We start from the raw sequence: 25,244 nt of genomic DNA on the forward strand, positions 1-25,244 counted from the left end.
CGTTCCGCGTTCGCCCGCGTCATAGGGCTGAGGTCGTGCCTGCCCGCCAAGCATACTAGCGCGCATCGAAAAAGGCGACGTTCTCCCTGGATCCGCTCTCCTGTCCCAGAACAATCACCGCACGCAATAAAAGCAAACGGGTGCAGACAACGCAGTTGATATACCGCAGTGATCACGCGCGCTTCAGAGAAGACTGCAGAGAGACACACTCGAACATGTCCGACTCTCTGGAACCGCCGGCCAAAAGGGCGCGGTTGGAGGCGGACGCTCCCACACAGTATGGCACTTCAGCATCCTCTGCATCTGCGCTGGACGCGCCTGGCTCGCCTGTCGATGACATGGACGACGATTTTTACGACACTACGCCAGTCAAACCATCTGCGCTGCCTACCGCTGTGGACGGGACGACAGCGTCGTCGTTTGCAGCGGTTGCACCCGCGCCAGCCTTTCACCTTCCAGGACTCGGCTCTACGAGCGAGGCCCCGGTTGCGCAGCCGCAGCCGCAGCCACACGACGGCGCGGCAGCCCAAGATGAGCCAGAAGACGGCGAGTTTTCGGATGGGGAGGCCTTTTACGATGATGCCAACGCGAACGCGCAGGCCGGCATCCCAGTCGAGCCGTCTGCAGCCAATCAAGCGCAGGCCCAGCATGATGCTCCACAGCAAGGCATGCAGTCTCCCTCTGAGCTGCCTGGTGCAAACTTGACGTCTACCCAAGATGCTGCCGCTGCAGCAGATACCCCCGCCGCCGACACCGATGGCGAGCTCGACGCGGCACTTACTGCAGCAATAGACCAACAAAACGAGACTGAAGATGCTACATTCGACAGCAAGACCGAATTCCTGCGCGCGGCCGAGGCAAACAGGGGCGACCAGAATGCTGAATGGCAGCTGGACTCGGACGCCTCAGACTCGGACTCAGACTCTTCCTCGGACTCGAGCTCTGATGACAGCTCAGACGAGGGCGAGCTACTGGATCCCGAGGAGCAGGTGCGCCTCCTTATGGCTGAAGTCGCAGACGATGCAGGCGCTTCGGGCCCAGTGAAAGTCAAGACGCTCAATGAGATGGATGAGAAATTCGAGAAGCCCGACATCACTGTTACAGAAGACACAAAGATCACAGAACTCGGCAAGGTTGAATCAATTGTTGGAAATCTAGTAGTTGTGAAGGCCAAGATGTCTGGAGACGAGCAAGTGCTTGAGTCTGGCTCAGCGCTCTGTCTGCAGAACCGCACTGTTGTTGGCAAGGTGTCTGAGCAGATTGGTCGTGTTGAAGAGCCTCGCTATTCATTTGGCTTCAATGACCCAGCTGAACTTGCGACTTTAGGTATCGAGAAGGACACAACTATTTACTATGTCGACGAGCACTCAACCTTCACCGAGACTGAGCCCATCCGCCGGCAGAAGCATACCGATGCATCAAACCTCCATGACGAAGAGACCAACGAAGTCGAGTTTTCGGACGACGAGAAGGAGGCTGAATACAAGCGCGAGCAGAAGGCCAAGAAGCGAGCCAGAGCGGATACCAACGAGGAACAGGCTCCTGTGAACATACCCACTGGCCCGAGACTACACGTTGATGCTCCGGCACCGCCTATCTACCGGCCCATGGAGTACCAAGGTGGTGGGCTTAAATACAGTGATGATGAAGATGAGGATTTGGGGATGTACAAACCACTTGCTCGACCGGACCACTTTGAGCAAATTGTTGGCCAGGGTGCGCCCCTGGAGGATCGTAGCCATGTGCGAAGAGGCATGGGTCGCGGCAGGGGTCCATGGGGCGATCGAGGTCGCGGATTTCGTGGCCGGGGAGGCGCTGGCGGACGCGGTGACTTTGGTGGTGCTCGCGGCGACCGAGGAGGATACGGCGGCGGCGGCAATGGCGGGCGTGGTGATTTTGGAGGAGGTCGTGGTGATCGTGCAGGACAACGGGGCGACCGCGGGGCTCAGAGCAACAATCGAGGCGACAAAGGAGGGGGCGAAAAGGGCGGGCGGGCGGGCAAGAATCAGTCTGACCGCGGCAAGCAACAGGAGCAGTTTCAACAAAACAACCAGCAGCAGAGGAACGGGCCCTACCAAGACAACCGATCTGCTGCCTCTGCATCTCCGGCACGCCAACAACAGGACCGTAATCAGTCGTACCCTCAGCAACCCCCTTCGCAACAGTCCCCCTCTGGAGGTGGCGGCAAGAACAAGAACCGCAAGCAGCGACAACGCGAGAAGAGGGAGCGAGAACGCCAACAGCAGCAACAACAGCAGCAGCAGCAGTCCCAAAAACAACAACAACAGAATGCTTCTCCAGCACCTTCCGGGCCTTCGAACTCTAATGCATATACAACCAACAGCAACGCAGGTTGGCCAGTGCCGTTTTCGGGCCCATCGCAACCTGCGATACCGTATGCTTCAGCCCCGCCACCTCCTCCACCAGCAGTGGCTGCATCATATACTCCTCAACCATCTTACACACCGCAGCCTCCAGTGCCGGCGCAGACACAGGCACAACCACAGGCGAACCAGGCGGCCAATTGGGCGGCGTGGGCACAGTGGTTCCAGGTTGTGGGTGCGATGAGCGGGCAACAACCACCACAGCCTCAAATGGCAGCACAGGCCCCCGCACCGCCACCGCCACAACCGGCAGCTGCAGCGCAGTACTCGTATCCTTATCAGGCATATGGGCAGAGTCAGGCACCGGGTATGAATGCCCCGCAGCCAGGCAACGGGCAGGCTAGCGCGCAGTCATTGCAGGATATATTGCGGGCTCTCCAAGGGGGAGGGGCGCCCCAGTAGGAGTAGGACAAGGGAACAGATTAGCGGGGCCTGATGGGACATGCAGCCTTCTCAGCGAGAGGGATGGATGACGGTGTTTGCGAGACGGCGAAGGGGGGCTAGTTTGTCAGGGACGTGTACTGGTGTCGTAGTAGTAGTGGTAGTAGTAGTAGTTGTTGTTGTTGTTGTTGTTTCTTTGGCTAAGCGCACAGGGTATTTTCTTTAATTTGGGATGGCGTCTTGTAGAATGATATTACTCGTACAGCAGGAAGGGATGCGCTGGTGTGCTATGCGTCGACGTCAGGTGGAAAAAAGCATGGGTGTTGAAGTATCAAAGTGTAAATATTAATCAGGGCAATGGCGCAGACGATATTGTACCACTACTGTGTGTGTTGGTTGAAAGAAGGTTTGGGGATGCGGGGGCAGGGGCATAGACGGTTAATGGTTGGTTCTTGTCAGCATTTGGTCATAGACGCAAGTACGTACATACGTAGTGTGTATGTACAGGTAGCGGGTGGTGCTGTAATGAGTCATGGGGGGGATGTTGGTGGATGAGGATGAAATGTTATTGCCGTTAGTGGTAGGATTCAGGCGTTCGTGGGGGGGGGGGTCGTGGTGAAACGGTGGGAGTGGGTAGGCGGCCGTGGTTGGAAGGTAGTAAGAGATGGTGCTGTGACTAGGGCAGACGTGCAACGTCGGAGAATATGCGCAAGCTTTGTTGTGGGCAGGCGTGCGGGCAGCAGGCGTCCGAGGGTGGATTGTGATTTTGCTTTTGCTGATGGTTACGACTATCGAAAGTGGAGTGGCGAGGGCCAGGCAGGAGGAGCTAGCAAGTAGGTGTAAGTGTAAGTGTAAGTGCAGGCGAGGGCGAGGACAGCAGAGTGATGGCATGGCGGTGCCCAAGCGATCTCTCTTGCAGCATGAGATGCTCGAACAGACGTCGCTGCAAAAGCGGGGAGACGTGCGACAGCGCCACAGTGCCACGGAGCAGCAGGGCAGCAGTGCGACGGCTAACACACAGTGGCTGTTTAGGCGTAGGAGACGCATCAAATCATTCACCCGGCCGGCAACGCATATGGCCATGCACAAGTCAAGTCGCTCGAGATGGGCTACCACTTACTCTGTGCTGGATGAGGACAAAGTCCCGCGTGCGCACAGCATGGGCGGTGTTCTAGGCCGGGGGTGGGCTGCTAGGACGGGCAGCTCGGTAGGGCGGCGGTAGTGTCTTTGGGAGTGGGTAGGGTGGTCGGGGAGGGGAGGGTAGCTGGTAGGGCAGTGGACGAGGGCGTGCAGGTGGCGCAATGCTGCTCGAGAACAGGTGAGCATGTCGCTCTCCATACAGAGTGGGGCCTGCGCCCATGCCCATGCCGAGCCGAATGCCAACTGCCCGCCGCCCCAGTGCCCCATTGTCCAGTCCACCACCAGCCCGCGCAGAGACATAGACACACACACACACACAGACAGACATCAAGATAGAGAAACACTCCGCTGCACACGCCCGCAATCCCATCCTACCGCGCCGTCTGAACGCCTGCGCCCGCCCTCGCATTGAAGCGCCACTCTTGCCCATCCCCAACTGCTGCTGCTGCTGCTGCTGTCTCTCTCTCTCTTCTGTCTGCCCTTTGCATCCATCCCCTTGCTGCCCCCCTCCCACGTACCGCACACACACACATACACTTGCATACCTGCATACTTGCATACATACGCATCCTCACTCCCACTCTCCCACCCACTCCCACACCTACGCCCACGTCCTCCACCGCGCATCCCTCGCCCGCCCAACCCCCCATTGTCCGCCGGGCCCTTGACCGCTGCTGGTCGCGCTCTTTGCCTCGCCTCGCCTCGCCTCACCCTGCCCTACCCTGCCCTGCCCCGGCTCGCCTGCGTCTCCGCCTTTGTCTCTGCCGCCGCCGCCCATGTGCACACCTCAAGCTGCTGTCCCGCCTCGATGAAGCAGCCGTCCTAGGCACCTCTGCGCAAGCAGCCACCCAACCCGCCTACCGTCGCCGCATCTGCGCGGGCCTGGCGCGACACACATACTGCTGCACACCCCGCCGTGACCATGACGAGGAATGAGACGGTCGGCCGTCATGCTTCGGTGGAGAGCTCGTGGAGTTCGCGCTCCGGCGACACAATACGGCCCTATGGACGCGCGGGTTCGCTGAGGGGCACCCCCGTGACGGTCAAGACGGACAAAACACTCAATTCCAAGTACGTATTCCTGCTGATGCAATACACATACACACACACACACGCCCATACGCCCCATACGCCCGCCCCTCTCCCCTTCCCCAGCCATGACTCTCATCCCTCCTCCTCGTCTCACTGCCCAGCCGGCTTCCTCACTTGTGTCCCGGCCGCATTGCTTACGCCCTCGTCTAGCGCTGAGAAGGAAAGCGAGATATCCCCCGGCACCGTCCCTCCAGCCCCGCCGCCCAAAGACCCCTCGCATCGCCCATGGAAGTCTTCCCATAGGGACGGCGCGGCCATGAGCCCTTTCGGAGAACATCGGAAACAGCTGGCTGTGTTGGAGACCTCTGGGGGAAGGGTGCCCGCCATATCGCGAAACCCTCCCACGGCTACGAGCGCCACTTCCCAAGCCACACCTTGGTCCTCTGCCTCCAACGGCAACAGCATGGCCAACGGTGTCTGGAGCAGCTTCTTCAATGATTCAAATGAAGACGTTTCGCAGTCCTCGCCCGGCTTCCGCCCAGGCACCGGCAGTCGCGAGGACAGCATGGGCTTTCCCTTCAAAGACGACCGACGGCCCTCCGTAGCCAGCGCCACCACTGTTAGTAGCACCGGATCCAAGTCGAGCATTGGCCGAGGATTCCACAAAAGACTTCAGAATGTGTTTGGCGAGGACTTTCCTGCTGATGGCCGCCAGAACTCGGATACCAGTTTGAACATGCCATCATATGCACCCGACACGCAATCCATCCGTGGACAGCGCAATCGCGGCAACTCCCTCAACAACACCATCGGCAGTGGCCACCATTCCCGACCCACATCGCCTACCAGTTCGCGCCCGCGCACCCCGCAAGCGTCCTCGGAAGTCACCCCGTGGGAGTTTCAAGACCCAAAGGTGAGTCTCAATATCAGCTTGGGGAAACCTGTGCCAAAGCAAAGACGCCCTGCCCTTTTTTTCCCCACAACTTTTGCTCCCTCACTCCTTCACATACCCTATGTCACCTCGCGCCGATCCTGGCAGTTGCATTGCTAACTCCTAACAGGACATGGGTGCTTTGCCTGAGAGCGGGGGGCGTCGGTCATCTGAACAGCATTCAGCAAAGTCTGGACGATCACATCACAAACTCCACGTAAGGTTACCAGGAACCACCAGTCATCGGCACAAAGGCAGCAAGGAGGAGAACAAGTTCCCGGACGGACGAGCTGACAATAGCCAGTCTTATGCTCTGCGACCCACCACCAGCCGCGAGGAGGCAAGTGCTCGTATAAACCAGCCATCAGCCCTCAGCTCAGCCTTTGCTTCCAAGTCGAGTCTCCTGGGCCGTCCATCAAGCCCTACCCCAAGCTCATACTCAGACATGACTCGGGACGATAGGATGGCACAACGATCGCCCAGTGCCAGCAAGCCAGCCCATGGATTCTTTGCACGATTACGGGGCAAGGACAAATCAGATCGCAACGTCCAGTCAGAAAGTCTTAAGAACCTCACGTCTTCTGGAACTGCCTCAGCCACCTCCCTGAACCCGTCCATTGCCCCCGCTCGACTTACCAGACCAGAACTTCCTCCACAGGCGAACATGGCCAAGCGTCCAGCTACCAGCGGCGTCGCTGATGACAAGTCGCTGAAGGAGCAGAGGGGTAGGGCCCCTCACCACCGGTTGCCTACTTTTAGGAAGGAGAAGCGCGCGCCCATGATTGAACCAACCGGCCGAGACCCCAACGAGAACATAGCTAGCACAACAGGCAATGATGCCGTCTTCTTCTTAGACCAGAATCTCAACGATATGGAGGGTATTGTCAACCTACAGCAGCAACCGCCCATGACACCGCCTGTTGGAGAATTACAAAAACAGCCTACCCTTCGTGAAGACATTGCGATCCCGCCCGAGGATGACGGTACAGCGGCTTGGGACGCACCCGATTCCTGGGCTGTGAAGCGTACAAAGGACGAGGTTGAGAAACCGGCCGATGTCGAGGACATTCCCACGCCTTCAAAAGAAGAGCACGACAACAAGACGTACTGTTTGCGCATTTTCAGAGTTGATTCAACCTTTGCAACGCTGTCGGCTACCCTCAACACTACTGTGCAAGAGATTATTCAAATACTAGGGAAAAAGACAGTATTGCAAGACGAACTGGACAACTACCACATCGTGATGCGTAAGCACGACACTTCGCGACAGCTAGACAGTAGTGAACGCCCGCTGCTCATACAGAAGCGGCTCTTGGAGCTAGCCGGATACACGGACAAGGATCGTCTAGAAGATGTTGGCCGAGAGGACAATAGTTATCTCTGCAGATTCACTTTCCTCCCTGCCAAGATGAGCGGATACTCGAGTCTGGAACGGGACCCCGGCTTCAGCAAGATGCAAAAATTCACCCACGTTGACCTCCAAGGCCGCAATTTGATTACCATTCCTATCACCTTGTACCAGAAGGCGACCGAGATAATATCACTCAATCTTTCCCGTAACCTATCATTAGATGTCCCCAGAGACTTTATCCTTGCTTGCACCAACCTGAGAGAGATCAAGTACACCAGCAACGATGCCAGACGACTACCTCCTAGTCTTAGCCTCGCTAGTCGCTTGACTATGTTGGATATCTCGAACAATCGGCTGCAATCACTCGACCGAGCTGAACTGTACAAGCTACAAAGCTTGCAAGGTCTCCGACTCTCCAACAATTGGCTAACGCGACTACCGCCCTACTTTGGACAATACCGTGCACTTCGCAGTTTGAACCTGAGCTCCAACTCGTTGAACGAATTCCCCGACTTTCTGTGTGAAGTGCGCACACTCGTCGACCTCGACATCAGCTTCAACTCAATCTCCAGCCTGCCCAAGATAGGCCAATTGACCTGTCTGGAGAGACTCTGGGCGACAAATAACAAGCTGACCGGTAGTTTTCCACCAGGACTCAGTAATCTGGTCAACCTTCGAGAAATCGACCTGCGATTCAACGCGCTTGACAGCATGGATGTCATGTCCCAACTGCCGCGGTTGGAATACCTCATGATAGGGCACAACTCAATCTCGGCCTTCGAGGGCTACTTCCCCAAGATTCGAGTGCTTCATATGAATCACAACCCCGTGACACGGTTTGGCCTCACACAACCAACGCCGTCCTTATCCGTACTCAACCTTGCATCTGCAAAACTGGCTCAGCTACCCGATGATCTCTTTTCCAAACTCACAGGTCTCACCAAGCTGATCCTCGACAAGAATCACTTCACATCTATATCAAAAAACATAGGCAAGCTATACAGACTAGAGCATTTGAGTATTGCTCGAAATTCGCTCGACGTCTTGCCTGCCGAGATTGGGCGGCTTGTCGAACTTCGGTATCTGGATGTGCGCGAGAACAACCTCAGCGTACTTCCTCAGGAGCTTTGGTACGCACGTCGGCTGGAGACACTCAACGTATCGTCAAATGTTCTCGATGCATTCCCCAAGCCAGGTGCGGCGCCTCCTCAAGTAACCAATGGCGAGCAGGCCCAAACAGATGGACCTACAAATACACATGCTTTGAAGGCCACTCCAAGTTACGAGGAACTAGGCAAGCTGGAAGATTTTCAGAATCGTCGTCCCAGTCAGGCGTCAGGTGGGCTCACTGTTGCTAGTTCACCTGCCCCTTCAAATCGAACAGGTTCCATGACTTCTTACAACTCATCGAGTACAACACGCAAGCCATCTACAGCCTCTCGTGCGCCAACCGAGGGAACTGTAACTCCCATGTCCCGCAAAGATTCTAGTCTAAGCAGTCGCATGGTGACCACTTTCGCAGGCTCCCTGAGACACGTGTTTCTGGCTGATAACCGCCTCAATGACGACGTCTTTGATGAGCTATGCCTTCTGCCCGAGCTACGGATTGTAAACCTGGGCTATAATCTCATTTACGACATACCGCCGCGTACCATTCGAAGATGGCAACATCTTACCGAGTTGTATCTATCTGGCAATGATCTCACATCCTTGCCAGCAGAGGATCTTGAAGAAGTCGGCTCACTCAAGGTGCTTCATATCAATAACAACAAATTTCAGGTTCTGCCTGCGGAACTCGGCAAGGTTGCGCAATTGGCTGTTCTCGATGTCGCGAGCAATTCGCTCAAGTACAACGTGTCGAATTGGCCATATGACTGGAATTGGAACTGGAATCATAAGCTTCGGTACCTGAATTTGTCTGGCAACAAACGCTTGGAGATCAAGCCCAGTGGATCGTACAGCGGCAGCGGTTCGAGCATGCGCGAAGGGCGTGATCTTACAGATTTCAGCTCCCTGATTAATCTACGGGTGCTTGGTCTCATGGATGTAACGATGATGGTACCCTCGGTTCCAGAGCAATCAGAGGACCGAAGAGTTCGTACAGCAGGCTCAGCTGTTGGTACAATGGCGTATGGTATGGCAGATTCCCTGGGTCGCAATGAGCACATTTCGACCATGGACATGGTTGTCCCCCGCTTCCGCAGTCACGACGATGAACAACTGCTGGGGATGTTCGACGCACAACCGCTTGCTGGAGGCGGTGCTAAAATCGCAAAGTACTTGTACGACAACTTCAAGAACCGGTTCGCCGATGAGCTGGAGCGTTTACGACCGCAAGAAACCCCCTCGGATGCTTTGCGACGGACCTATCTAGGTCTCAACAAAGAACTGGCTACCGCCGCCAGCCAAGCACTCGACAAGAACGCCTTCGCGTCACCAACTCCACAACGCAGTTCAGTACCCGAGCTCAGCGACGATGATCTGACTTCAGGAAGTGTGGCAACTGTACTGTTCCTGAAAGAAATGGAGCTTTACATATCCAATGTCGGTGATGCGCAGGCACTCTTGATCCGATCTGAAGGAGGACACAAAATTCTCACACGCAAGCATGATCCTGCAGAGCCTGGAGAGAGGGCAAGAATACGAGAGGCTGGAGGCTTCGTGTCGCGACAGGGCAAGCTCAACGATGTCCTTGAGGTTTCAAGAGCCTTTGGGTATGTGCAAATGTCGCCTTCAGTCATTGCGTCACCTCACATCCTCAACATGACTCTTGGCGATACCGATGAAATGGTCTTGGTTGCTTCCCGAGAGCTCTGGGAGTATCTTACACCAGATTTCGCCGTCGATGTGGCTCGATCCGAGCGCAATGATCTAATGGTAGCTGCACAGAAACTCCGTGATCTAGCAATCGCATTTGGTGCTACAAACAAGATCATGGTCATGTTGCTCGGAGTCAGCGATCTCAAGAGCAAACAGCGTGCCCGGTACCGCACACAGAGCATGTCTTTGATTCCTGCTCCTGGTGCTGATCCTGATTGGGGCGCATCCCGCAGACGTGGAAAGAAGGGTAATCTTGTTGGTGACTCCAAATTGGCGCGTCTCGACAATGAAGTGGATGCCCCAACAGGAGAAGTCAGCTTGGTCTTCACTGATATCAAGAACTCGACAATACTATGGGAGACGTACCCGATTGCCATGCGATCCGCTATCAAGATGCACAACGAGCTTATGCGCCGACAGCTACGTATCATTGGTGGTTATGAAGTGAAGACGGAAGGAGATGCCTTCATGGTTGCTTTCCGCACAGTCACCTCGGCATTGCTCTGGTGTTTTACCATTCAAAGCCAGTTGCTCGAGGTTCAATGGCCGCAAGAAATACTCAATAGTGTGAACGGACAAGAGGTGGTCGACGCTGATGGTAATGTCATCTTCCGAGGTCTCTCAGTGCGTATGGGTATCCATTGGGGTACACCAGTGTGCGAAGTCGATCCTGTCACCAAGCGCATGGACTACTTTGGTCCCATGGTCAATCGCGCCTCGCGTATCTCGTCCGTCGCCGATGGAGGTCAAATCACTGTCTCATCTGACTTTATTGCCGAGATTCAACGCCTGCTCGAGACGCACATCGAGGGAGACCGCAACAATTCGGCAGGTTCCGAAGAAGCCTACGGCGACGATCTGAACAGCCAGATGATTCGCTCCGAATTGCGCTCCCTTAGTAGCCAGGGTTTCGAGGTCAAAGACCTAGGCGAACGTCGCCTCAAAGGTCTCGAAAATCCGGAATACATCTACCTCATGTACCCACATGCACTCGCCAGTCGTCTCACCGTCCAACGACAGACGGATGCAAAGCCTGCCGATCCCAAAGCTGAATCTACAGTTGGGCAAAAGATGGCTGGTAGTCAGCTCACTATTGACACGGAAGATGTCTGGGATCTTTGGAATATCAGTCTTCGTCTCGAGATGCTCTGCAGTTCTCTTGAGAGTCCAGGATGTTCTGAATTGAAGCCTCCCGAGACTGCCCTGTTGGAGAGGATGAAGAGTCGGGGCGGAGAAATCACAGACCGGTTCTTGGTAAACTTTGTGGAGCATCAAATTTCTAGAATCGAGGTAAGTTTCGAGGCATTCCCATGACTGGATATTCAAAATGCTAACCGGGGTCGTAGTCTTGTGTAAATACGCTTTTCCTGCGTCATCGGATGAGGCCATTTGGCGGTGCACCCCTGCTCCAACAGGCTTGCCACATGGGAGACATCTTTGCTGAACTAGAAGCCAAGCTGCAGAGACTAGCAGAGTTTGAACGAGGGGCTATCGAGGGAATGGCACCCTCATGAGTTTCAAACATTGGACAAACTTTACGCATTATCATTTGTTACGCCAACACACGCGACGATCTGGACCAAAAGGAGAAACGCGACGTCAACGACGACACGGGGCATGCCATCACCATGACTATGACCAGTCATAACCCCCCTTTTTTTTCTGCAAATACTCTTATCCGATCCTAATCGATCAGTCAACATGCCTTGCCCCCCACCCCCTTCTTTGCTATTCATCATAACCTCGGCGTCTTAGGCGGGGGCGGTCACGAGACGCGCGGATCCCCGGGGCTCTTTCTCTCCCTGTCTCCCTGTCTTTCTGTCTCTCTCTGTATCATAACCTTTACCACTACGCGCACAACGTATCACGTATCACGTGCACGAACACACACACATACACACACACAACCCCGCCCTGGAGGCTTTGTCGGTTTACTTCAAAAAGATAAACTTACATAGCAATGCCATTACCGTCATCAATCTTCATCATCATTTGTTTAACTCCCCACCAACTATCACTACTACTAGTACATTGGTGCAATCTGGACTTTTGAGGGGAATAAACGGGACCCCCCAAGGCGTTTTTTTTTCTCAGGGAAAGGTGGGGGGGATGTTCTTTTCGGAGTTCTTTTTTTTTCTTTTTTTCTTAGGATTGAACTGGCCTTTGAGGCTTATTTCGTCATCTTTTCTCGTGTGTGTGTGTGTGTGTGTATAATGTGGATGGGTGTGACTTGGAAAAGGGGGGGCGCGAAGGGGAAATAGATTATGGGAAAGGTGGGGCTAGGCTGGGCTTCTTATGGCTACCATGTCCTATCTTGTCTTGTTCTGTGTGTTAACCTTTTTTTTCATTTTCTGTTCAACCTTTTTTTGTCATGTGCGGCTTTTGTGTGTGGGTGTGTGGGGGGTGTGTATGTGAGAGTAAGAAAGAGGAAGTATGTAGCTTCATTCTTATTCCTCGAATGTGTGTTTGTGTGTGCGTGCATGTCACGAATCCTACGTATTTAGGTGAAATGGCGTGTTATTCTTAAGGGCTTAGAGTACCGATTGGATGATATGCTTCTTTTTCATACAAACATAAACATATAAATACAGAGTCTGCTACACTTTCATGCTTTTCGTACTAAAAGGTGACGAAGTAGAGATCAGACTTTTGCCAACGAACCTCTCAGTCGTTTCAACTCGCTGCTGACCGCCTCACGACTCTTCAGACTCAATGCTGCAGCCCCTTGTGCAAAACCTACCACATCTTGGACCCACCTACCCTGGCTGAGGCCGTGGGCTAGAGCCCCACAAAACGTATCGCCAATACCATTTACACTAATTACTTCCTCGGGCGAGAGTACCTTTTCCACTGGGAAAAGTCTCACATACAGCCCTGCAACACTTAGTTGCGCATTTGTCGCACTGGGCGCACTGTTGCGTGCGAGTACAAACTGGCGCTCAGCCTCGGAGTGTAGTTCGGGTGCGTCAGCAGCAAGAAGTTTGGTCATGAGGACACCTTGAGGACCGAGTTTGGTCAGTATAGTTGGGAAGAAAGGAAGCAACTTGATCGCTTGCTGGGGGATGCCTTGATCGACTATGTCACTGCCCACAGTGACTGCCAGGGGCACGCGTAGGCCGCCATTGGGGATACCCAATGCGTCGATGACACTGAACCACTCGGGGCTGTCAAAGTAGCCAGATTGATGTGCGTGATCGTGCAAAGCACTGAGTTCATAAGTATTTGGTGTTGTGATGTCTACGAGAGGAGTGGGGAAAACAGTGGGGGCAGCTTTTTGCGGAAAGATGCGTAACGCTTTGGCGGTAGAGACTGGCTCGAAAATAGTGGTTGTGTTTGCTTGACGGGCAGCTTGGAGCCAAGTATGCAAGGCAGCCGAGGACCAGTTTGCATCTGCGATAAAAGCTTTGGGTGAGCTAGAGAGGTCGTGAAACACGGTGTTGGCCAGCTGGCGAATGGTGTCATTGGGTATGGTCTCTAGGATGGACATGTCTGCCATGGCCATGGCAAGATCCTTGTTGATATTATTAATGGCAACATATTGTGCCGTCCTGGAAGGCGCAGGCATCGTCTCAATACCAGAGATTGACATGCCTTCCTCTTGTAGTTGGTTGACGGCTGCGCGGCCACTTAAGTCGTCACCCACAGCGCTGTGCAATCGCACAGATGAACCGAGCAGATGAGAAGCTTTGGCAATATTGTGAGCTACGCCTCCAAGTGTTTGGGTGATAACAGCAGGGTTTGATGTATGTGGCAGTGGATCTATCTGACTGGATGAAGGTGTTAAAGGAGCAAAATCACATGAAAAGTCTACTGCGAGAGCACCCGCCACAACGATGTCGGCAGCGGCTTGTTGTTCGGACTGAGATGAGATACTGGTAGGGGGTGTAGAAGGAGGCTCAGAGGGCGATAAAGATGCATTGTGCAGCCGCTCTTGAGCAGTAGAGGCCGGACTGGATTGAACGGGTGTGAAGTAAGAAGAAGTACGTCTATGATACTTACATCAGCGCCAGTTTACTATTGAGCTACCAGAGTGCTGGCTCACCCTTGGGCCTCTTGTTGCTTTGCTTCTAGAATGGCGAGTTCGCGTGCTACAATGGCTGCTCGCTTGACGTTGGACTCAATGAGTGCCCTGTTGGCAGGAATGCTCTTGCCCTTGGTAAGCTCCTTGATCTTGGCGAGTACAAAGGGCGTATTGTCTTTGCCTGAGATGTTTTCGGCGTTGGCTTGTCGCAAGGCCTCTTCAATAACCACGTCCATTTCTTCCTTGGGTATAGCAAACTCTGTAGGAACAGGGTTGGCAAAAAGCAGGCCAGATGATATTTGAAGAGTGTGTTGCGCATCTACTTGGCGTTAGAGTGGCTTGTCCAGAGACAATGGATACTTACGTATAACAGCAGCAGCTTCAATCTCGTCCGCAATTGTCACCGGGCTCTTGACTCCACTGTCTCTGGACCAGAAGGCAGGAAAGTCTACCTTCCCCGTGCGGCCGTCGGCGAATGTGCCCACTCCCACGCCCTCGGTTTCAAGGTACTCAATTGTTCGCGGTATGTCAAGGAAACTCTTGCAGCCACTGGAGACCACCGTGACTGGTGTTCTTCCAAGCTCCGTCAAATCAGCAGAAATGTCCATGCTCGACTCGGCGCCACGGTGAACACCACCAAGGCCGCCGGTTCCGAATATCTTGATACCAGCGAGGTGTGCTAGCAACATGGTGCCAGATATGGTGGTGCCTCCATTGAAAGACTTGTTGGTGAGTCGTGTACCGCATACATAGCCGAGGTCGCGACGTGAGAGCTTCAGCGTATTTGCCTGTCCAGCAGAAGAAGCCAGTCTTATGAGCTCTTCCGGATCCAGGCCGACGCGTGCTACACCATCCAAAATGCCTATTGTGGCTGGGACGGCACCGTTGGTCCGGACTACACTTTCGAGGAGGGAGGCTAGGGCTACATTTTCAGGGTATGGGAAGCCTGCACGAGCAATTAGCTCATGTCACGTGCATATGTGCCATTGACATGCGCCCTCACCGTGTGTGTAGATGGTCGTCTCTAGGGCGACCACGGGCTTGTTTGAATTCAGTGCCTCTCGCACTTCTTCCGAGACACGAAAAAAGCCATTGTTAGTCAAGTGACGTCTCGCCGAAGCCCTAGCTATGGCAGTGGACGTGGCGGCTATGCGGGGCCGCCTAATTGAGGTTACCAACAGGCGCATTGTGGTGTTGTCGAGGGGCGTTTGTGGAGGAGCCAGACATGGAGGGGTGGTGGAGCTATGGGTGTTCACGCACAGACGCGGAGGTGCCAGCCAACTCCGAAGAGAACACGACGCAATAGCATAGCCGCGTGTGAGCCGCCGACAAACACCAACCTCGCACATGACGGGATAGCTTGACTGCTATTCGCAATGAGGTCCATTTCCCTCGCAAGCTGCGTAGCAGCTCTAGTAACATTCGCCGCTGCCGAATTAAACCTCTCCGAACCATTGCTGTCCAAGCAAGTGCTCCCCAGCACCTTCGCACCACCCCAGGTATTCAAGAATGCCAATCTAGTCCGCACCACCAATCTCGACAAGGCCTACCCAAGGGAGACGATCAATGTCATTATCCAAAACATTGATTCAAAAGCGCAGTCGGAATACTATCTTCCCTTCGACTCTGCCCTGCTGTCAAAGGTTGGCGGACTCGAGGTGAGGGACAAGAAGGCGGCTGAGAAGGGTACCTTCAAAGTTGATGTTGTTGGCTTTGATGCGGAAAGGTGTGTATAGATTGCGTAATGGGTATGCATAGCACGGGGACTAACAGGAACAGCTCGGTTGAGTTCTACAAGATCCACCTCCCCGAACCTCTCGCACCCAACGCCCAGCAGACTCTCAGCATCTCCTACTCAATCCTCTCCTCCCTCAAGCCGGTTCCCGCCCAGCTCCCTCAGACAGCGAAGCAGTACCTGCAATACGACTTCAGCGCATACGCACCCTCCGCCTACTTGACCGAGAAGCAGCGCACCAAGGTCAAGTTCCCCAACAACGATGTGCCAGACTACACCTCTCTCCCCGCCGAGCTCAATGACGAGAACAAGGCCGACCCGCAGAAGCAGGGCTCCACCTTTACATATGGAGTTTACAACAATGTGCCAGCTGGCGCTCAACAGCCCGTAAGCGTGCGCTACGAATTCACAAAGCCTGTGACACACGCCACGCGCCTAGAGCGCGATGTCGAAGTCTCGCATTGGGGCGGCAACTTGGCCTTTGAGGAGAGGTACTGGCTCGAGAACCAGGGCGCCGGACTTAAGAACCACTTTTCGCGCGTCGAGTGGCAGAGACAATCTTACATGAACCCACCTACTTTTGCTGTCAAGGGTCTTGTCCTTCCTCTGGCTCCTGGATCTGTCGACCCCTACTTCACTGATGACATCGGTAACGTCTCTACCTCCAGGTTCCGCCCTGGCAACAAGGAGGCTCTGTTGGAGTTGAAGCCCAGGTACCCCATCTTCGGAACCTGGAAGTACAGTTTCCGTGTTGGTTGGAACGCCGATCTGTCCACATACCTGCGCAAGCTCTCAACTGGCGATACTTATGTGCTCAAGGTTCCTTTCCTCGAGGGCCCCCGCGCTGGTGAGGGCATCTCCTACGGTCGCGTCAGCCTCCGCATCATCCTCCCTGAGGGCGCTACCAATGTCAAGTTTTCGACCACTGTTCCCATTGTAGCCAACGAGGTCACACTGCACAAGACCTTCATGGATACTCTGGGTCGCACTGCACTGACTTTGACATCCATCAACTTGGTAGATGAGTTCAGAGACCGCGATGTCATTGTCACTTATGACTACCCCTGGATTGCGGGATACAGGAAGCCCATTGTCATCACTCTGGGCATGTTTGCTGTATTTGCCGTTACCTGGGTTTTGGGCAGCATCGATACCAGCATTGGCAAGAAGAAGACGGCGTAAAGAAGTTCAAAATAGAAGAAGAAGAGATAGGTGTACACGAGCATGTGCAATGTTATGATATGAAGAGGAAAGGAAAAGTGTGGGATCGAAGCATAGGAGGTTAGCTTCGAGTGCGGTTCAGTACTGTTAGAAAGTGAGCGTATGTCGCAATGTTTTTGTCATCATGTAACAAGAATCAATACCGGAGTTCAATGTCATCAATCAAGGAGTTTCCAGCACTGATTTCTTATACATGCCTACACTGACCATATGTACAAAGCAGTCTCACGAGCCACTATCGTCAATCACTAGCCACCAGCCATTCCGATCATATTCATCAAGGGACAACAAGGCAAGAAACAGCAACCTAAAACCTCCGTCCCTCTACTACCCCTCAAAAAGGATCCTCCCTCCCCTTAACCCGATGAACGTGCCTACACACAACCCTCACCCCCTCCCCATCCCCCCTCCTGCCCACCTCCCACTTAACACACTGCGCAATCCGTTCCGCAATTGCCACACTCCGATGCGTCCCCGCGTGACAACAAACACTCATACTGACCTCCTTCTCCGTCTCTCCCCTCCCCCTCTTCTCCCCACTCCCAAACCCCAGCAACAACTCCCTAACCGCCGTCCTCACCGCATTCTGAGCACACACATCTTGCATGACGATATCCTGAATTAGTGGGGCGAGTCCGGAGTACCGTGCGCAGAGGGAGGGAGAAGGGGGCTGTATGTTGCGGGCGTCGATGGTGTAGAGGTGGCGGATTGGCGGGGTGCGGTGGGGGACTTGGGAGGCGAGGAGGGTGGTGGTTGCGGATTCTGTGCGGGTGAGGTCGGTGGAGTAGGAGATTATGTAGATTGTCGGGGGGAGGATGGTAGACGTGGTGTTGTTGATTTGTTGAAGTTGGTGTTGGTGGTGATGCTGGTGCTGGTGGGTGGTGTGGTTGTATGGGGGAGATGGATAGCAAGGTCGTAATGCGTGGTCTTTGAGTTTTTGAGGTAAAGGGGTGGGTTGGCGGTATAGAGGTGGTCGTTCGGTTCTCTCTTGCTGTTTTGGGTTTTGTTGTTGCATGTCTTGTTGGCTTTGTTCGATGGCTATCTTGACTGTGTTTTGCCGCGAACCAGGCAGGTCGAAGTGCACGTGTTTGATTGCCGCCTTTCTAGGATCGTTCTTGTGTGATGGGTGATTGTACTGTGGTATTCTTGCTGGGCTGTTGTGCGTCCAAGTGCGTGTTTGTATGGGTCGGAAGGAAGTGTTTGGTGGTGGAAATGATGCTTCGAAGTAGGAGTAGTGGCGATGGGATTCCACGTAGTGAGGCTTAGACATGTAATTTGTGCCGTAGGGCTGATCTGTAATACTGTGAGGATAGTATAGAGGGTTGAAGTAGGGATGTGAAGTTCGTGGAAGGACAGGAGTGTGTCGATGCGTTGTCGCTACTGCCTCGCTTTTCTATTATTTTCCCAAGTGAAGGTAGACCGTCTCTCGATACTATGGCATTCACAATGGGAGAATCATCGTTAAATAAGAAGCAATTCTTTGGTATTAACTAGATATGTTTGTTTGTTTTTGTGAGTTCTCAAGATAGGTCGTTGGTAACACATTGTGATCAAATATTCGCACAATAGTGCTTCTCGACAACGTGGTAGGCAGTCGTAGCTAGCAGATCCATAGTCGTACGAGTGACAGTACATTGTCACTCCCTCCCCACGGAGCGTTCCAGAAGTAGATTACACATGCTGTAGCCAAATGTTACAAATGGGTGTTGCAATTCCAGCATGAGTTATTGAAGTTGCATATACAGCTTTGGAAAGTTTAAGAACATCGAAATGTGACACGGGGGATATAGGGCGAAGACAAAATAGACTGTAGAAGAACACAAAAGTGACAGATAGCGGATACAGGAAGAATTTTGAACTGAGGGAAGAGCGACAGTAGTGAAGGGTGAGCGAAGGAAACTTGAAATTGGCCCTGAGCAGTGTAGCATCAATAGGATTCACTCCACTCGTTTACATCACTCTTCCGTCTGTATGCTAGGCTAAGAGAACACTTGAACCATACAAAATCTCTAGTCTTGCATCTTGCCTTTGCCAACTTTGCCCAAGACTCCTTGATATGTGAAAAACTTACAAGTTTCCATTCATGATCTACAGTCTGCAAGTCACAGGCATCACAACAAGAACAATTTTAAGCTTTGGGAAGCAACGGATTACGTTAATAGTAACCACTTTTTTTTTGATCTTAACAAAATTTTCTCTACACCTTACAACACGGACTACTCACTAATAACCAGGCAGCTTAGACGCTGATCAAGCTTTCATGACGAGCGTTATTACAGTGGGGCCCTGTCAAGACCACCGCTGCACGACATTTGACTCGTTGCGCAATTCTATTCAAAGCTCACCTACCGAGATATCTGTCCCATCCATGAAGAACAAGGAGTGGCCGGGACGCGCTCTCAAGCATGTCCGGCGGATTATCCGTATGCGTCTATGTCGCTTGCGTTGGGCATCATTCGGATTCATCCTGGCATTGTTGTCGCTTATCCTGTTGGCAACATGGTCCACACGCTTCCAGGGTGGTGCGGTTAAAAAAAAGGCCTGATGAGATCCCAACATAGCATGTAACTTCGTGCATGTATACTTTCAGGGCTTCAGGATACTTGCAACCGCTCAGGGTTGGGCGGCGATACTGTGTGGTGTATCTATTCGCGTCTTGTCTAGACAACCTCACAGACCGCTCCAAGGCAAACCCCCTCAGATAACTTGGCGGTATGTTTGAGGGTCAAGCATTGGTTTGTAAGATTGGAGCTCAGCATCTTTCCGGTGTCTGATAAGCCCGTGCGCTACCCCAAAACAGTGGGTATACCAACTTGTCGTGCGTCAAAGTGGATCTGACATTTTGACGCCTGTCGTCGTTAACGCAAAGACCCACCAGCATGCTTACCTAGTGCTTCAGCGATCCCCACGACATCCAACGTCTCGTTCTGTGGGGCAGGCGCAACATACGTAGGCAGACATGGCGATGCTCCGGCCATCCGGAAATGTGGTCTACGACACAAAGGGCCGATGGGGAGATCTGACTTGCGTTTGGCGAACGGTCTCCATGGGAGGGGAAATGGTGGACCAGTGCACCCGAAACCAAGATATATTGGATAGCTCTGAGAGCACGTCCTGAACTGCCGTTGTAATTGAACTGCTGACAATAGGATAAGGCAGTGATTGGACAGCCTCAAAGGCTGCTGACGAACACGATGTGACTATTTGGACTCAATTCCATCTCTTGCACTATTGATTGACTCCGGCTTGAGGTCGTTGGACATGTGCCGAAAGATGGTCTTTAAAGGGCCGAATGTATCATCCTTGTGGAATATCGATCCTTTCGGAGTGCTCGTTGCGACGGTCGTTACCGGCCCGTTAAATTAGGCAAATAGAAGCAACTCATGGAGCCATTGGATTGGAGTTGTACCCCGTGCCGAGACGTGGGAGGAAAAGGGATCATGACGCGAAATTGGGGTAAGCACAGACAGGACCAAACGCGTGAAAGAACACGTTCAGAACATTCTCCCCCAATCTAATCATGTGCCAACCCTGACACTTGAATCCATCAGAGTTTCGAAGTCCGAAAGACCAAGGCCACCGCCGTCTCCTCCTATCGCGACACGATGCACCGGCCACGCCGCCAACCAAGCGTATGCCCACCCCATACCCCAGCTGCTCAACGTATGTGCGTTTATATGTATACCTCAGAACGTAGAATCGGACGAACGTGACACGGATTGCATGGCAACAGGCGGTCACAGATAACAACATATCGAAAACCAACCAAAAAAAGGCCCGACCTTCCTGGAAGCATCTCCGATTGTACATGCAGTATCCCATCCAAGACAGCGTTTAATCTTAGATACATTTGTGCGCATCTTTACATCCATCTTTCTCCGACATCTGGTGCTGCTGGGGTTGCTGATCTTGTCAATGCTGTCGTCGTCGTCTTCGTAATCTCGGCTGGAGATGCTACATTGTGGATTTATCTCTTGCGGGAAGTGCCTCTAGCCGATGCTACAAAGGCCATCCTGATCGGTGAAGAGTACAATGCTCGATTGGCGAAGACGGGAACACGCGGAAGGCCGCGGCAGAGGACCGCAGCATGTTTTGTGGCTTGCCTTGTTCGGCCGACAAACGCTGGGCATCGTTTCGAGATGTTATTCGACGACTGGCAACGTGATTGTGACTGCATACAACAGGTCTTAGTGCCATACCGCAAAGGCTGAGGTGTGCGTGTGTGTTGATGGCGGGGTCTAGACGTTCATTCAATCCGCCGCATGCGTATGAGGCTGTCATCTACCCCAACCATGCAACATTGGTGGTAGCCCGCATCAACGGCGACGCGCTTCGCGCCTCACTTTCCCCGAATCTAAGCTTCCAACGTCGATGTCAATGGTTTAAACTTTCTCTTTCGGTCTTGGGAGCGCACCGGCTTGCTCCTTACGAGTAGTGTCCAGATGGGGATGGAGATCATGACCACAGGTTCTCTCGGGTTGCCGCACGTTTAATTGTGGGAGTCGATGCGATGGCGGGAGGAATAGTTCCGAAGCTGTGAGGCCAGACACGCCTAGAGTGGCTGTGAAACTCATTGGCCATCACGAACACGAAGCGAATTAGCGAAAACCTCGTGAGTAATGTATAAATGTATCCACTTTTGTCACAGAAGAAAGCATGTCCAGGAATAGTGTGGGCTGAACAATGATCTTACTTACACAACATGGTTTAATGTGCAAGTCATCATTCTCAGCCTAGTGGGCCATTAGCAGTAGCGGTTTTACACGATGATAACCTTATGATCTTCGTAAATGTTGTGTTTCCGCACCAGTGACCAATTGTTCGCACAAGAAGATGCATTCAAGTCGGCGTCCAATGTGAAAAGGCCCCAGAATTGATCTGCGTTCCGTGTGCCCAACAGGGGAGCCAGCTCATGAGCATCTGCGGAGTATACTCCGCAACGTCTGAGTGAAAGCCCCTCCCCCCTTCCCGCCATTGTCCACGACACGTTTGAACGCTGCCCAACGTTCGCCGTTCTGGTCTAGATTGTTGCGGTTCGCGCGTGACTGTGCCACAGTCCGGGTTTATCAGATCAAAGATTGGAAGGGAACAAATATCCGTGGTCCACGGCCACCCGTATTATGCCGGAAATCTTATTTTGTACATAGATAGTACACGCATTTTTGCAAAAACGATGACCCGGAACGCATGCTCTTGCAGCCGATTCGAGTCAGTTGAAATGGCATGTTTTTGCGACTGCTAAGGAGACGACATATCCCTTATCTCGGCGTTAGATCTCCGGCCCTCTTAGCATGATCTACGCGACTAACAGGGTACATTTCGGAGTAATCCAAGGCTGACTGTTTAGTACTCCAAACTCTGAAGCAGATGACTTTGTTCGGACAGATCACCAATGGGGCCCAGCGGACCCCAGCTGAATCGCCAATACTCGTATGAGTGCTGGACTTACCGTATACTGAACGTAGCTTTTGTTAAGACCGCCTTCGCCCAGCCTCATCGAGTAAGTATTGGCCGCAAAGACGTCACGCGTCACAATGACGCCCGCGTTTCAATAGTGGATAATATCATCACCTCTCCAGGGTCCAAAGCTATGCGCTCACCGGAGAGTACTGTTGCACTGTTCTACCAATGATGTGGCGTCGGAGAGAGGTCCGACAAGCCCATGAACAACAGGAACAAGGGCTGCTGGCAATAATTGACCGACCAAAACTGGCCGCCATCCGCCGCCCACCTGATTGTACGCGGCTTTGTCTTGGTTTGCACATTGTCGCAACATCCGGGTTGCCGTGTTTGGATGGTGCAAGAGTACTTATGATTTGATGTCGTACATGGGTCTGCTTGCCGGATTGCATACAATGTGTGGTTTTCACTTTGGCTGGCATGCGAGTGGGGCGCGGTATACCGAAATAATCACGGTTCGCTACGGTTTAGACGCGGCTGACTGGAAACAGTAGCAGAACGCATGTACGGGATAGACCGCCAGCCGCGGCTGTCACATTTGCGGTGTGCTGCTGATGTTATTCCTCGTTTGGACTTTCCCCGTGCGCCTGGAGGTCGCTAAGAGCAGTCCGGCAACTTACTACTACAACATCGAGGGGGTGGAGAAATAAAGGGTGGAAAGGGAGGAGACACCAAAGATTGGAGCGCCTTGGCGATGCGGCGGGGAAATCTCCGGCGGGATGCGATGGACCAGACATGTGGAACGAGATGGGGGAACTTGATTGGCTACACACATCGCTAAGCCCTACACATCTAAGTACGCATGTATTTCGTACGCACATCAAGACCAGCTCATAAAGCAACAAAGACGTAGTGTACAGAAAAAGCTCGTGGTGAAAAGGCATCATGGAACCTTTTTCCATGCACGTCTGCATGTTGCGCATCAAGTAGCCCATAGGCATGCGAGAGAGCCCCTAGTGTACTCTGTTCACCAATGACAACTTTGTAAGGTACTTAGGTTGTAACATGTACGTACACATGTACATTTACATATGGGTGCAGGTACATGCTACCTGCGGCAGAAACCTGCGCAGGTATACAGAGTATAATTTCTTTTTTGGTCGACATTGCAGATGCGTCATGCTTTGTCAGCAGGGCCAGATGCTCGAAGCGAGAGCACTCTCTGTGGCGAGTACTGTTGAGAATCGGCCCTCATGTTCCTCTACGCTGCTGTACTGCGTCCTCATTGTAGAGTTGAAGAATAGTAATCACGATAAAAACAAAGGCATCAATACAAGGATCGCTGTATACATGCGGCGTACGATAAGGTAGGTGGGCGTCTTCAACAGCAGGGATATGCCAACTCACCGATCATGGAGATATTGTGTGGTGAGATTAGTGCGTAATCATATCACCTCACGTTACATGAGTCCCTGTACTCCTAGAGTAAGATAGACATGCAAGCGCATCAAACGCCTATTATCCGGATAATCGGCATATTTTCTTGGGTGCTGCCGCATCACGTGTCGTGGGGCGATGCCACAAGAAAAAAGTAAATCGGTGAACTAGAGCAGGCAGAACGGCTGAGGCGCTGGTTACACAATGTAACAAGGAAGAAAAAAGTTGTCAAAAAATGTCGCCCAGCCATGTGGTCGGAGGGTGTTACCGCACATGGCCGTTCCGAGAAGCCCCACAGGAACGCTGGTTGAGAAATAAGGCTGCTAATGCGCACGCAAAACATGGGTCTTTTTGGTAAGGGACCTCTGTTACGAGGTGTACTCCTACGACGCCAAGGACGGAGGAAAAAGCAAATACCGAAGAATCTAGGTGGCAGGCGACTGGATGAGAGAAGGCGGAGAAGCATACCGCCTCCACTGATAGGCGAGCCTGCATGAACGGTGTGTGAGGGTCTTTGAGATCTAAGGAAAAGCATTCACATAGGTAGCGAAAAACAAATCGGCAGGATGCGCAACGCAAAATCGGTGAAGAGGAATGCAATGGTTGGTAGGTGTAGATCTGACACGACCAAACTCCATCAACTCGAACATCTGTCTGTCGAATCAGAAAACTAACTAGAGCTCTGCCGGCGGCACGCCTTGTGCTTCGTCTTGCTCATGCGTAGATCTAGACCCCACATCTGCAGCACCCGTACACACTAGTCTCCGTTCTAGTCTGATCGGTGAGAGAACTGCAACTGCGGTAGTGTCCAATCCTCAGGGCATGCCCATTGTCGCAATCGGCGCGCTTTCTCCTGACAGGCGGGATATCAAAATCAGGACCCAGAATAGAGGAAGGGATCCAAAAAAAGAAAAGAAAAATAGAACAGAACGTTAGGGTTACCTTCAACGGTAACAGACAGATCATCCACCCAGGCTTTGTAAGACTATAGAACAATTGATTGATTCTCCGGTAAAACGGACAGAGAGATGAAAATGACTAGAAATGCATACGAATTGTGTCAGCGCTAGCCACCCAATGATGATGAAGTTGTTGTCCTTGCTACGTGCGCATACGTCTGGTTGCATGTACAGTCATGGCCGTCGATTGTGGGGAATATCGAGAAAAAAAAAGAACCCAAAAAAATAATTAATAGAAAGCAATGCGCCGGGGCCAAAATATGCAGGTCATTATGCACGATCCCAGATCTGTGTCGGACCAGATCGTCCGTGACGGATGGCGACAAGATCCGAGGAGGGAGGGTGTACGCGCATGCGTCGGCGCATGCGGGTGTCGCTCCATACGGCAGGATGTAGATATGGGATCAGGTTTGGGAACCCGCCACCATATGT

At 52.8% G+C, this 25,244-nt stretch overlaps 6 protein-coding genes across 6 annotated transcripts; 4 read left to right on the plus strand and 2 right to left on the minus strand.

The window, feature by feature from the left end:
• Nucleotides 1–215: 215 nt before the first annotated feature.
• COCMIDRAFT_39393 (uncharacterized protein) lies at nucleotides 216–2,786 on the plus strand (the record flags this gene model as incomplete). The annotated part of the gene is made up of 1 exon (XM_007692733.1): nucleotides 216–2,786. One exon carries the CDS (start codon nucleotides 216–218, stop codon nucleotides 2,784–2,786), a length of 2,571 nt encoding a protein of 856 aa, XP_007690923.1.
• Nucleotides 2,787–4,827: 2,041 nt separating this feature from the next.
• Nucleotides 4,828–11,553, plus strand: COCMIDRAFT_7883 (uncharacterized protein; the record flags this gene model as incomplete). The annotated part of the gene is made up of 4 exons (XM_007692724.1): nucleotides 4,828–4,976; nucleotides 5,148–5,850; nucleotides 5,999–11,329; nucleotides 11,386–11,553. 4 exons carry the CDS (start codon nucleotides 4,828–4,830, stop codon nucleotides 11,551–11,553), a joined length of 6,351 nt encoding a protein of 2,116 aa, XP_007690914.1.
• A 1,127-nt stretch (nucleotides 11,554–12,680) lies between these two features.
• Nucleotides 12,681–15,247, minus strand: COCMIDRAFT_39395 (uncharacterized protein; the record flags this gene model as incomplete). The annotated part of the gene is made up of 4 exons (XM_007692734.1): nucleotides 12,681–14,025; nucleotides 14,082–14,379; nucleotides 14,425–15,006; nucleotides 15,064–15,247. The coding sequence occupies 4 exons, from the start codon at nucleotides 15,245–15,247 to the stop codon at nucleotides 12,681–12,683; spliced, it is 2,409 nt and encodes an 802-aa protein (XP_007690924.1).
• A 189-nt stretch (nucleotides 15,248–15,436) lies between these two features.
• Nucleotides 15,437–16,977, plus strand: COCMIDRAFT_7885 (uncharacterized protein; the record flags this gene model as incomplete). The annotated part of the gene is made up of 2 exons (XM_007692725.1): nucleotides 15,437–15,786; nucleotides 15,840–16,977. The coding sequence occupies 2 exons, from the start codon at nucleotides 15,437–15,439 to the stop codon at nucleotides 16,975–16,977; spliced, it is 1,488 nt and encodes a 495-aa protein (XP_007690915.1).
• A 373-nt stretch (nucleotides 16,978–17,350) lies between these two features.
• Nucleotides 17,351–18,286, minus strand: COCMIDRAFT_28835 (uncharacterized protein; the record flags this gene model as incomplete). The annotated part of the gene is made up of 1 exon (XM_007692729.1): nucleotides 17,351–18,286. One exon carries the CDS (start codon nucleotides 18,284–18,286, stop codon nucleotides 17,351–17,353), a length of 936 nt encoding a protein of 311 aa, XP_007690919.1.
• A 2,170-nt stretch (nucleotides 18,287–20,456) lies between these two features.
• On the plus strand, nucleotides 20,457–21,227 carry COCMIDRAFT_28836 (uncharacterized protein; the record flags this gene model as incomplete). The annotated part of the gene is made up of 3 exons (XM_007692730.1): nucleotides 20,457–20,472; nucleotides 20,568–20,679; nucleotides 20,861–21,227. 3 exons carry the CDS (start codon nucleotides 20,457–20,459, stop codon nucleotides 21,225–21,227), a joined length of 495 nt encoding a protein of 164 aa, XP_007690920.1.
• Nucleotides 21,228–25,244: the final 4,017 nt, after the last annotated feature.

The sequence above is a fragment of the Bipolaris oryzae genome (genome assembly GCF_000523455.1).
Source record: "Bipolaris oryzae ATCC 44560 unplaced genomic scaffold scaffold_139, whole genome shotgun sequence".
NCBI lineage: Eukaryota > Fungi > Ascomycota > Dothideomycetes > Pleosporales > Pleosporaceae > Bipolaris > Bipolaris oryzae.